Raw genomic sequence first — 13707 nt, forward strand, 5'->3', positions numbered from 1 at the left:
TTGAGGGGGATTTCTTTTGATTGATTTCAATTAATTAAATGCACATATTTTAATGCATAAATTATTTAGTGGAGTTAATCTCATTATTTTGTTTCCATATCTACATGTTTCTGGTAGACCCGTAAATCGGACAAACAAACTGTGATGCAGACAGAAGCGGCTCCTCTTGGCCTACTGGTTATTTCTTTCAAAAGAAGAAAAAAAAAAGTTCTGGATGTGTAACAAGAAGCTCATTGTGCACCAAGTAGCTGGTCAATCACCGGAGCTATTCGAACCTAAAATACCATTTAAGTTGGAAACACAGACGTAAACCAACTCACATGTCAGTGTCCACAGTTCACATTTCTAAGGAAGCTACACGAACGATCGGGGATTCCTCAAACCCTCGAAAGCTGAATGGGCCCAACAGGCACTCAGATCAAAAACAATCTTTGTTGTTGAACTCATGCGTCTATTCAATAAATTCAGAGCCAAAAGGAGGTTTGAATCAAAAATATTGCTTATATTATCAATATATAGTTTCTGAGTCCAACCATTTCTTTTGATGGACCAAAACATATTACCAACTGGTGAAATTACTACTTCCTAAAAGTTACTACCAATGAAATCAATTGACTTATTTGAGTAATTGCCCTTAAAAGTTATTACAAATAAAACCATTAATCTAACCTATGCCAAATCCACTACCATTGACAAATGACTTTGAATCTAGCTTGACTGCATTAACTAGATGTTTCTGCATATATACTACTTTCTGGAGTCCTTAAAAAGGCTAGAACAATGTCTATTTAGCCTCAGCCTCATCTCTCTCTCTCTGACTCAATCCCGCCACTTCACATCAAATATAACACTGCTGTCGGGTTTTCTGCTACTCGTTGAACTGAGGGGAAGCATTCCCAAGCAATGCGGAGCACTATACATTAGGAAACATTTCCAATAACATCCGAAGGAAAGACTTGGTATTTACAGATGCACACACACCTACACGCACATTCACAGTCGTAGGGCCTTAAACTCTTCCATAAGAAGCTTTTCTTTCAGCTGTCTGCATCACTTGGCAGTGATCAGTCGCTGAATGCCACAGGTACCAGATCATCTCAGATCAGAGCTTCGTCCTCCGCTATATGTTCTCCACCCACAATTCTCTGGGAATCTACTGCGGCACTAAACTCTCATTAGAACTCCCCCTGGCTGGCCTCTTCTTTTCGATATGGTAATTAACAATGACTAATGACTTGCAAGTGTAAAAAATGAGCCAGTAATGGCCACATTACAATTGGATTAGGATTTGCAAAGGTTTAAACTAGAAAGAAAATGGTCTCTAATTGTGGTGCATCATTCTAAGGCAAAAAAAAAAAAAAAAAGAGTAGGAAAAGAGTTTTTATGGACTTTTTTTCAACAAGCATCACATCTATATGTTTCACAATCAGGTATGTCAGTATTAGAAATATAGGGATTGTACAAGAAAGAGACCATATAGCAGTGGAACTAATGAATATATTCTTAAAATCCTTGCAAACTTTTAGGTGTAATTGTTGGCACATTCTGTATGATTGCAATAAAATACTGCTAATGCTCTTAACTCACCAGGAGACAAAATACTGAGCAACATTTACATATCTACATGTTTTGGTACACCAGAAACATGTAGATATGTTGGCTCAATTAGCTCCTTCTTATTCATATCACTAACAGAAGTATCTACGGGTTGTGGAAAAAAACAAACAAAAAAACAGGAAAATATTATAAGTGCAATTTATATAGGTCTACTTTTTAATCCAGACAGAATAGAGAACACAATGAGACGACGGAAACGATTGCCTGATTCCATTTGTATCTGATACTTGTCAATTCTCTCTCTTTCCCATTTTGTCAGTTTTTGGGATTTTTAAAATTAATTTAAATCAAGCTGAAATGCATAGGTCACTTTGCAGTGAACATGTGGGGGAGGTCTCTACTTGTATTATAAAAACTGAACAGTAGGAGTGTTTGGTCACTGATCCAAGAAGTCTTCAAAATATGGTAGACAGGCTTTATAAAGCTGTAGACTGGAGATTTGCTATAGACAAAACACACATTTATCTGTCTGAAATCTCAGTTTCTCTAAGGGAAGTCATTATGAGAGGGTTTTTTAACGATGCTTTATCTTTTAAGTTTGTTCCTGCTGGAATTCTGAAACTTCTAGAAGAATTTGATCAATTTAAAATAACTTATCTCATTCAGAGCCATAGAATATGGAAATAGGGTGCATTGTATTATCTTAAAAAAAAAAAAAAGGAAAAGAAATATCCTTTATTGTCCCACAATGGTGAAACTTCTGTGCAATAGCACCAAAGTGACAGCCAATCAAAGCAAATACTGTAGGTTCACACAAAGATGGAAATATGGAATATATAAAACAGAATAAGGAATAAAAATACTCAACAGTGAGGGCGAAATGTGTAATCCAGCCCAAAGGAATGAACAACTGAGTGGGTTCGTATAAAAATGCACAATTTGCTTCTGTATTTGAGCATCAACGAGACAGAGTTTCTACAGTCTTAATCCAAATTATAAATAAGATTTTTAATAATTATGCTTCTTCATTTCCTCATAAGTCGTTAAAGTACTTCACTATAAACAGAAACTGTTAGATGTATTTGTAAGAAACAAGATTATGTTGGGAGAAGGTTTGTTAAATGGGGGGAATTAATGAATTGGTGTGTTAAATCAGTCAAATAAAGAAATACTTTTGTACTTAGCTCAAATCAGGGGATATAATATTATGTGTCCTTAGAGAGTTAAGATCTAAGGTTTACAGTAAGAACCTATGGACAATGAAGTACAACTACTTTAATTGCTACTTTAATTGCTGTACCTGAATGTGACATAGCACAGAGAGTTATAGGCTCCTGTTTCATTTCTGCTTGACAGAATAGTAAACAAGCCTTAGGATCTGTCAGCCATGTTATTTAGCATTGTGAATCTGCTCGCTTTAAATTATTCTGTCTCCCATTTGCATTCACACTTTATGGCCCTCAGTAAACTGATGTACACCACCAGGCTGATTTAAATGAACCTTTCCTTTAGTATTCATGGGCTCATCAATGTTATATAGGTATAAAACTTTTTACAATGTCTCTCAGCAGCCAGCACTGTAAAAATCTATGGCCCTTAAAAACATGCATATGTATATGGGTGTCCCAGAACAGCTGGAATGAAGTATTTATTCAATTGTCTTTCTTTTCTTCATTTTTACATAATTCTGCACCCGTAATCTCAGACAGGAGTGATCGTCATCCTGCACAGAGGATGCATGCCTGATGCAAAGCTTTAGCAAACTCTCCAGACTGAACTAGTGTGTGTCAAACGATGCTTTTAGAGCCCATCGAGGCACAGAAAACATGCACATTTTTCAGAACGTCTGATGCTTTCACTGTGCTCTCAACTTTCCACCACTTCACCCTCTCTTTTCTCTCTCTCTCGCTCTCTTCCATCTACATAGCTAAATGAGACTACAGGGATAAAAATACGCTCTAGCCAAGAGTTTGCCGGTTTTCCCGACACTTTTGTTTTGTCAAACTCACAACTTTTTTGAGATCTGCTGATTCTATTGTTTCGGAGGGCTTCCACTTACAATACCTACATGGACGCTTTAAATGTGGAGCAAAAGCGTTTTAATAAAGCACATCACCTCCCCTAAAGGTCACTTTTCCCATGGCATTAAGTTGAAATGGGAATATCACAATAAAGTTACCCCTTCCTCCGTAACAAGTATGCCACAAACAAGTTATTACAACACTATGAGAAACCAAATGCCTTGTTTCCATCATTAAAAAGCAACTAAGTGAAGTGGCTGCTCTGCAAGATATGGCTGATGTGAGTGGTCGTGCCATCTGTAGAAAATTATTTCGCTTTTGAAGACTTTGTCCTTCGCTGCAGAGGAGTCGGTGCAGTCCAGAGCTGCACTCCTTGTACTTGAAGCAGTAAACATGTTTGCTGAATGGTATCATGGAAGCTGTATAAGCCACATGCAACCTGAGATAAGTCGGGGCTGGCAAGTTGTGAGAGCTGCGCGCCCACACACATATGCAAAGCCTCTTAGTCACTCCGGCGAAGAAAACAGGAGCGCAAACACAAACGCATCACAACAAATGCATCACCAAATATCAATACCATCGGCACACTTAAAGTATAAACAGCAAATCTGTCAGCAAAATGACACCGTTTGAGACACTTGATGTGTCGGTGGATCGGTTTAAAAAAAAATAACAAAAAAAAAGGGAGAGAGAAAAAGAGGGAGGTCAATCTTTCTCTTTTTATGGTTGCTATGGCAGCCCACTTTGCACTCCAAACAGTACAGCTGAGCTGAGAGAGACTTTAGTCATCTGACTCCTTCTCTTCTCCCTCGTTCTGCTCTCCTCTCTATAAGAGCATCCACGCCTACAGCAGAAGAAGAGCAGTGCTATTATAGACAGAAAACTTTTAAAATGTCTCACAAGCCAGAAGACAGGGGTCTGAGTGAGAAGCCAAGAACTGCGATTTTTTTTTTCCTGCAAGTCATATTACTCCAGGTTGATCTACTGAGTTCCTTATGCAACAATGTGCAGTGATTTGCAAGGACGCCTAAAGCAGCCAGCACGCACTGAGCAGTTTCAAAAATCGTGCAGCACTTGAACATGCAACACTGTGGGAGTGAGACGCAGCAACTCCTGTCACAATATGCAACAAAAGACAGACAGGGAGACCTGTTGCCGCATCACAATGGTGTCAGATACATCCGGCTGACACGCTGTATCAGTTCATCGATAAATGGACAAATGTGGATGTTGTACTTAATATAAGAGTCTGAGTGAAAACAGGGAGAGCAGGAGGAGGGAAGCAAGACCAGCAGAAGTGCCCTTGGCTGTGTAAAAGACGACAAGACTCACATTGATTGCAGCAGCAATTTTCCAGACATTGCTATGTTGTAGATTGTCCTTGGTTGTGGCAGCTCTAAATCGACAATCAGGGGATCTGTCACAGTGAATGACCACAGACTCAACCTCGATTCATCTGCTTGTTTTCCTTTCAAGAACCTCTCATTTGGATCCCCCCAAAACAAAGTCCAAAGCTTTGAAACCATCAACATACTTTTAGTTTATGTTTTGTCATGGCCTGCGGCCTGTACTGCATTTCTCTTGTGACTTTTCCACGCGAGAAGGAAACCAAAAGGAAGATCCGGGTCATCTGGTTCCCAGACCAGCTGACCACGTCTATCTGCTGGACTGGGAACACCTGAAGAGAGAGAAGTCTGGATCTGTCTAGTTCTGCTGCCGCTGCAGCCCGACCCCTGATAAGTATAAGGTAATGGATAATAACAGTTTTTTATCGAATGCTTAAGAACTTCAGTGTTACTGTAATATGAACATATTAACTAATTAATTACAGACTAAAGCAGAACAGACTGATAAAGATCCTCACATAGAAAGACATAATATAACATTTTGGACTTTTCTTAGATATGAGTGCTTAGAACTTTACCAATTATTTTCACTCGTGGAAATTAAGGTGTTTTTATTTTTTTACTTGTAAGGTTCTCATTTATTTGTTTTATAGACGTTGTAAACCTGACATAAAACGAAATAAAGACAGAATCACAGTAAAAGTTGCTGATGGTAACTGAAATACCATTGATTATCAGGGACTGAAAATTCCTTCCTCTCTGTTTCACATCTCATTAGTCAACCCTGAAAGCGTTTGAAGGTGATTTTAGCGACAATTAGATATTTTCCTCATGCTGTATTTTCTTGTCACTCATGCTAACTTCTGTGTGTTTGAAGAGTATTGGTGCCAGAGAAACTAACTTCAACATTTCCGTTTCTTTTGCAATGACAAAAAAAAAAAAAAACACAAAAAAATAAAACATGTATCTTGGTTCTTTCAGCCATGATACACAAGTGAGAGGCAGGAGCTTGCAACAGGCAAGGTTTTCTGAAGCAGACACCAGTCCAAGCATAGTCTTCTACCATCATGTATGAAACCATAAAAGTCTCTGTGCAGCCGAATAGACAGAAAATCCCCCTCTGGAGGAAACGTATCTGTGTCTGTGTACAAAGCGCGATTGCCCACTGAGATCCTCAGAGTGCGCCTTCGCTGCTTTCTGCTTTCTGCTGCTGATGGTGCATGCATGTGTGATCAAAAGTTGCCTTCATGCGATCTCCAGATAAATAAAACATAAGTTCTTCCGTGGAGTAAACCAAATCATCTCTTTATGAATAAATCATCTCTTCCACACAAATTCCCCTAACTGCTATAGGGCAGCTCAGCAGATCTGCAATTATGCAACTCAGAGGCATGTAATTCTGTCGGGCTTCTTATTGGCTTAGACAATGATAGAAACATCAACACCGTGTAATATCTCACACAGATCCCTGGGCAGGATCAATAATTTCCTTGATGGCAAGAATTTGTGAGATTCTTTCCTGAAAGTTTGATTAGCAAACAAGCAGCTGCCTACGTCTGATTATACAATCCGCTGGACGATGATGCGGTTTTAACGCCCAAAGTGACGATGCAGCGTTAAAGACTCAAGAGAATTTCTTCATCCAAAGGCAGAGTTCTCAGTAGAATTTAAATAAAAGTCAAAACCAAAAAGAAAATAGATTACATGAGAAAATAAAGAGCAACATTTTAATACAAAAGAATTGAACTGTGAATTGAACTGAAATTCAAACATTTGAGCAAGAAATAAGAGAATAAATGCTTCAACAGCTCAGGCCATCGTTTGTCCAATCTTCTTAAAGTTTTCTAAACTTATAAGTACTAATAGGAAATCTCTCATAAAACTACTGAGAATAGTGATTTGTTATCACTATTCCGATTAATCTGCATCAAAACTGAGCACCGTTTCAGGTGAAAGATGCTCTTTTTTTGTGTTTCGACAAGTCAAATAAACTTGTGGCCTAAGCCTTGTGACTGAGTCACTTGAACTATCCCAAAAATACACTGATGCGACAGTATCGATCCAAGTGCTGCTCAAATGTTGCAGCAACAGCTTCACCAATGACACTGATAACAACCTGCGTAAATCACCTCATAATGTGTTGCACATGAGAATTTAACAGATCCCAGTCCAACAAAGCACCTTTGTAGTGGGTGCAGCTGAGAAATATGCAGCAATGATGTCATGGTATGAACATTTGGACCAGAAACTCTTGAGCAATGCTTCCGTGTTGTTCGGTTTAACTAAGACGGTTCTTAAGATAAACATTATTCTATTCTATACGTTATTTCCCTAAAGAAGTAAATGCATCTAGATGTTGCCACCAGGTACAGAGTCCTTTTTGCACATGTAGAAAATGCAGAACAGTACGACAGAAAAGTGTGTCGTATTGAAAAACGCAGGCCCTCACTGGTTTACGATAATGCACCACATACACAATCCATTACCGGAGGATTTTCAACGGCCAGGCTGAGTAACGGTTGCTATGGCAGGGACTGAGTGACTGACAGAGCCGATTTATTTCAGTGTACAACCGTGTAGGAGAGGCACGGGCGAAGGGAAAACACACAGAAATGTGACACATAAAACATCTCCAAACTAATTCAAGGCAAGCATTGGAAACAAGAATGCCTGCTCTTCAAGTCAGGCGAGGAAGTGGAAGGAGGGTTCAACCTGAGGGCAATGCCATCAATGTGCGAGGTTTTCCTCTTTCGCACAATACTGAGGTTTGGTTAATTTGATTATTTCAGAATAATTCTGCAATAGTGTGTGTCTACATTTTAAATTAAAAAAATTAACAGAAGTGAAAGAAAGCAAGGAATATGGGTGGTCAAATCATTTAAAACTATGACATCAACAGTCTTCCCCTTGATTTAGTATGCTGCAAGATAACATTTCAACATTTTTCTTTATTTTACTGGACGTTTTATTTTTCTAAGAAAATGAATTGGGGCTGTTGGCAATATTCATCAAAATACGTAGAAACACTAATGAGTGTCATTTATATTACCTCATTTCTTTGGGGGGAAATACTGAAAAAAAAAAAAAAAAAAAAAAAAAACATATTTTCAATTATACAGTTATTTACTGGAATGCCCCCAAAGGCAAATGAACCTGAGAACAGGTTTGGAAAATAGAAAAAAAAAAACAAAGAACAAAAAAAGAAAACACACACACACAGGCAAAGGAAAATACATTTTCTGTAGGTTGTCTGAGTTTCCAATAATAGCAAATCCATTTCCAAAAAAAAAAAAAAAAAAAAAAAAAAGAAAGGTCTAAATGGCACCAAAAACGTAATCAAAAAATGTAGAGATAACTCTGCAGGTGTTGGCATCAAGGTCCAGAGAGAGCTGCCTCTCATGATAAATTTCAAACCAAATGCGACCAGTGGAAAAGTGCAGAGAGCAGCGGATGGAGAGCAGGAAAGAGGGGAGAAGAGGTGGACTGAAAAGAGGTGATGGAAGCAGCTGGAAATGTGCAGATGATTGGATGGATGGAGTGGTGTTTGAGTATGCGTTTGTGTGTGTGTGTTTGGTGAAGGTGGGGGGGAGGCTGTCTCAGAGTCCACCTGTTTGCAGAGATAAACACAAGGAGAACCCATAAGCACAGAGTGTGGCTTTTGGGAGGGTTTGACTGACGGGGCTGACATTTAGAAAGAGCACAATAAACAAGGTCTCACAAATAGCACGGGGAACGGTGTGGCTAATACACACTTAGCGAGAAACTGTACACATCAGTGCAATACATCAATGGGTAAACAAAGGGGTCTTTGCATTTAGATGCATGCACGCTTACGTGCTGAGCTGTGTGTACAGCTTGATGCCAAGGCAGCTTAAATTGATGAAAGCAGTTGGGACTCGGAAGCAGACAAAGAAAATGGAAAAAAAGAGGCTTTTTTAAATAGATTCTGAGTACGGACATAAACACAGGCAGGCAGACAGAGTGAGTAAACATATCTGCTCACAATCCAAAAAAGAAGAAATGTTTAGTGCTTTTCTGTGGCCTTTTGTCTCTTGTGTAATGGCGGTGAACGAGGGGTGAAGCTGCCTACCTCTCGTCTAAATGCATCTCTAGAACATCCTGTTCGCAGACGATGCTTAGAAATCAACAGTGAAATGGTTTGTCAGTGTCTTTATGGAAATATGAAGGTAAACATAGTCAGGCGGATAACTATGGGTGGAATGTAATTGGATGCTCAGCACAAAAGACAAAAACAAATAAATCTGTGCATCAGAATGAATCTAATCAGGTATGGATGTTATTATTAGTAATAAGAAATGTGATTTATTTTTGATATTTAATAGTGTAATCAGTAGTTATAATGGCTATTTTTTTATAATAATAATAATAATAACAATAATAATGATACCCTGTCAGAATCTCAACTAGATTAGGTTTGTCTAGTTCTCTTTATTAATGTGAAATCTGAGTTTAGGTACAAAGATTGGGAACAACACGAATACCGTGGATTAAGTGGATTGCAAATCACCAAAATGAGATGACAGGCTAAGCACTTAAATAATATTCACAGATAAAAATATTGCTAAAAGCAAAGCTTTGCAATTATACTATAGAGCCGTCAGCCGTGGCTACTGACATGCTGTTATAATGAGTCTGTATTCAGTCTGAAGCCTGATGTCCTGGAGCTTTGGAGGGAGGTTTTGGATTTCAATCTGGCCTTTTCAGGTAATGAAAGATTTAGGTCTCAGTGGGTGTTCTGTTTGTTATTGTGCCCTGTCTTGAAGAAGAAAGTATTTTCGCTCAGTATTTAGTTTGCAGACTTGTACACTTTGAGTCACTTTGGCACATTGTGATCATACAAGTAATGATCACTTGTGTCAATTCCAATGATCAGTAAGTGATCGTTTGAATTTATTCGAAGTAAATCCAAGATATCAGGATGAACTTAGAAATTGCCTAGTGACAATTTTACTCATATTTCATCCTCATCCTTTTTTTTTTTTAATCAATGAGCTCACAGATCATGGTAGCAGCAGACTTTAGTGTGAAATTGAAGAAACAATGTTGTGGACCATTAGGACATTTTTGCAGTTTTTTTTTTAACATTTTGTGGAAAAGTTCAGCAACGTTTTCACTCTGTCTCTCTCACAAAAAAAAAGGATGCTTGGTTATATTTTTGGTCAGTAAAAGCACAATGAAGGCATGGAAACTAAATGAGAGCCAGTCTATACACATTTACTATTAAGATAAGCTAAACTGATTGACAAGAGCAGAGGAAGCTACGAAAAGATGCCTGAAGCAGCCTGGCACTTTCCTTTTTGTGCCGTGACTTAGACGTTACAAAGAATACAAAACAAATAACATTTCAAAGGTGTATGTCACATTGCAACTTTTAATGTGTCATACAAAGATATAAGGGATGGCATTGCATGTCCTTTGAAAATGTGCAGGGAGTCGCATAGGACTTTTAAAAGTGTGCTCGATATGCACGTCCCTATGTGTCTGCAAGCAACTAGGTCACCCACATTTTCAAGGGGAGGATGTTTTCTTCAGGCTGGCATTCGGCAGGGTGAAACATTCACTGTGCTTTTGAAGACACCTTGCACAGATTAGCACAGGCAAATGGCTAACTAAAGTGTTGAGGTATCGTTTGTCATAAAAATCCCAAATATCTCCAAAACAAGACAAGCTCCATAAAGGAGACGCACATCCAAGGACATCGAGCGCCTTCTTCTTGACATGTAATTTTTCTCCTCTTGCTTCTCGGTGGAAACAAAATATTTGACCACTTTTGTCAAAAATGACAAAATTAATGTTTATGAATGTCAAAAGTGCACAACTGATCATCTTGTCCAGACAATAAAAATGTCTTGCAGCATCTTTTATTCCCTGGCATGAAGCAAAACAAATGCAAAAAAAAAATAAATAAATAAATGCATGAACACAGTTTCCTCACACACACACACACCTACATGCACACGCACACACACTGTACACAGAAAAACAGGCTTCTGTTTTCTCAAAGAAGCTACAGGGAGCAGACTATTTGAGGAAACACTGTGACATTCTCTTGCTCCGTATGGCACACACAAAAATCAATAGTTTGAGCAGATGCATTTCACGCCTACAGGAGAACATCTGGACCTTAGGCTTTAACCTGGTGGAGCACAGCAGAATCCGCAGGCAGGATCACTATATATATATATATATATATATATATATATATATATATATATATATATATATATAAACTTATGCTTTCATTTATAATTGTAACCCTTTAAACAGAGGAGTGTAAGTCCTCACACTCCTAAAGCTGAGTGCTTAATGGCCGCAGCTCTGTATTTCTTGTAGACATAAAACTAGCCATTCTGTATTCCCTAACCAAAACATAGTGACTTTCATAAAATATTACAGTTCTTTAGTTATTTTGCAGAACCAAATCTGTAAACAGCACAAGAACTCAAACAATGAATGAACAACTGCAAAAGAACGAAGATATGGCCGTCAATCTAAACTGACAAAGAGGTCAAAGTGAGCATTAATCAGAAGCAGTCTATGGTTACTTTAGAGGAGCTGGAGAGGTGAGCAGCTCAGGTAGAACAACATAGGGCATGCAGCAAACATGTGAAAGATGGTAATCTGGTCAGATAAGACTAAAATGAAATGTTTTGGCCTGAATTAACAAAAATAATATTGCCTGAATAATATTGAACACGCCGTATCCTTATATTTTCTTAAATAACTTTCTCGTCTTTTTAGAATTTTATTTAGTGTAAATGTTTTGTATGAGGAGCCATCACACTATATAAAATACATCAAGGTTTACGTTTGCAAAATGACAAAACGTGAAAAAGGAGTATGAAACATTTTTCAAGGTACTGTATTAGAGATTGCATATCCATAACGCAACACCAAACTGCACATAATGTATATGTATTTTCAAGAGATAAGTTAAGCCCATGGACTAACGTGTCTCTGAGGGTTCAGACTGATCTCACAGGGATAACACTGACATTTATCTCCTCATCTCCTCCTTCTAATCCCTCTGGAAAGCTCTAAAAGTCGACCTCAGTGTCGCTAATTTCAGACACTTAATGAGATTTTTAATTGATGACCTTTTGAGAACAATTTCATACCACAGCTCATGAGAGCACAATGATGAAAGCCAGCGCATTTAACACCAACCTAACGCCAGGATACTTTAGAGTATTCTAATTTATAATTTTCTTGTTTGTCATAAAAAAAGGTGACTATTTGAGATATGCGCTGACATTTTTTTTTTTCATGTATCAGGGTTTGTTTTGTTTCTATTCTACTAGAATAATCCAAAGGCAGGAAAGTGAAAAGTAGCACCACCAAAGAAAGCAGCGCCTTCATGGAAAACAGGGCCAATGCAAACATCCAACTGAGGCGTGGCGCTGCGTTTCACATTGCGTCAATCATCAAAAATCTAAGACTGTGTGATGAGCTGATGTAAAATCTTTGCCTGGACTTCTCTTACCGTGGTGAGATATCGCAACCCTGCTGCATGAAGGCGCCGAGCGAAAACCAAAGAGAATTGAAGATGCCAAACTCATTGGTCTGTTCTGGACTCTGCTGGTTGGCATTCTGCTGAATTGGCGTCTGGCTCGGCTGCACGCCGTTGGAGGCCGCCGCTTGCGTGGGAGTCTGAGGCTCGGCTCCCTCCTCGTAGTCTTCGGCGTGCCACTCGTAAGGGCTGAATCGACTGACGAGGAAGAGGACGACGCTGACGCCGATGTAGGCGAACACGATGCACATCCAAATCTCGTAAGCCAGAGGGTCCAGGAAGGAAAACACACCAGGCTTGGACTTTGTGGGTTTCTTGATCATGATAGAAATACCCAGAGACATGAAGGGCTTGGAGAAGTCTATCACCTCTTCACGGACAAGAGTGATAGTAAGTGGAGCGACAGCCAGATCTGCTTTCTGAGGGAAGAGCACAAACGTAGAATATCTTTAACAAAACAGCCATTTTTTTCTATGCATGTTTAAACGTACTAGTGAAACTGAAATGCAAAAAAAAAAAAACATAAGGGAAGTAGCTGCAAAGTTACACACAGCTATAAATGTGTTGCACCAGATTGCTTACTTGTTTAAATTCTTTGTATTATAATTATCAATAGAATAATACCTCCAGTATAAAAACTTTCTACTTCATCTCTCGTTTGTGACCACTCTACTCTCCATGACAGCTGGTACCACACACAAAGTTCTCATGAACACCGGGTGGTCTGCACCATTTCTGCACACGTTATCAATCGGGTGTGCAATCTTTGCGGACGACGTGCAACACGCTGACTAACTGAGCGTACTTTTGCTTCTTTAGCACTCATTACGTGGAATCTTTATTCATCAGTGTAAAAAATGTAAATAGGTAAAACATTTTAAAGCTGCTGGACCTCCTGCCACACTACTACAAACCTGACATATAAAGTATCCAAGATGCATCAAGTTTCAGAGTACGCATGAAGCCAGGAGAAATACATTTTTTTAATGAATCTGGATGCAGCCAGGTTTTCTGAACTCATTTGTTCAGAAGTGGGGAATCTAGATTCCACGCACACCTTGCCAAGGTATAAGCTGTCCACTACAGCAAATTAAATTTGTTTTCCGGGGCTCTGCCATAAAGTACAAAATAAATAATGCCCTATATAATCCATGGAAGCGGCTCACAGTGTGCGCAGCTCATGTTTCAAGGCCCTCGACAGTCATGGGCTTGTTTCCTCAGAGATAAGTTTAATGACCTGCTGTTCTGCAGT

At 38.8% G+C, this 13707-nt stretch overlaps 1 protein-coding gene across 5 annotated transcripts in view; it reads right to left on the reverse strand.

Moving 5' to 3' along the window:
* Positions 1-13707, reverse strand: part of gria1a (glutamate receptor, ionotropic, AMPA 1a) — an 84073-nt gene that overhangs the window by 24085 nt on the left and 46281 nt on the right. For all 5 annotated transcript variants that reach the window (XM_055033954.1, XM_055033955.1, XM_055033953.1 and 2 more), the window contains exon 11: positions 12429-12874. In XM_055033954.1, coding sequence (XP_054889929.1) covers positions 12429-12874 — 446 coding nt within the window. The remainder of the gene's footprint in view (positions 1-12428; positions 12875-13707) is intronic.

This window comes from Poeciliopsis prolifica, unplaced genomic scaffold (assembly GCF_027474105.1).
Source record: "Poeciliopsis prolifica strain line A6 unplaced genomic scaffold, Auburn_PproV2 SCAFFOLD009, whole genome shotgun sequence".
Classification (NCBI taxonomy): domain Eukaryota; kingdom Metazoa; phylum Chordata; class Actinopteri; order Cyprinodontiformes; family Poeciliidae; genus Poeciliopsis; species Poeciliopsis prolifica.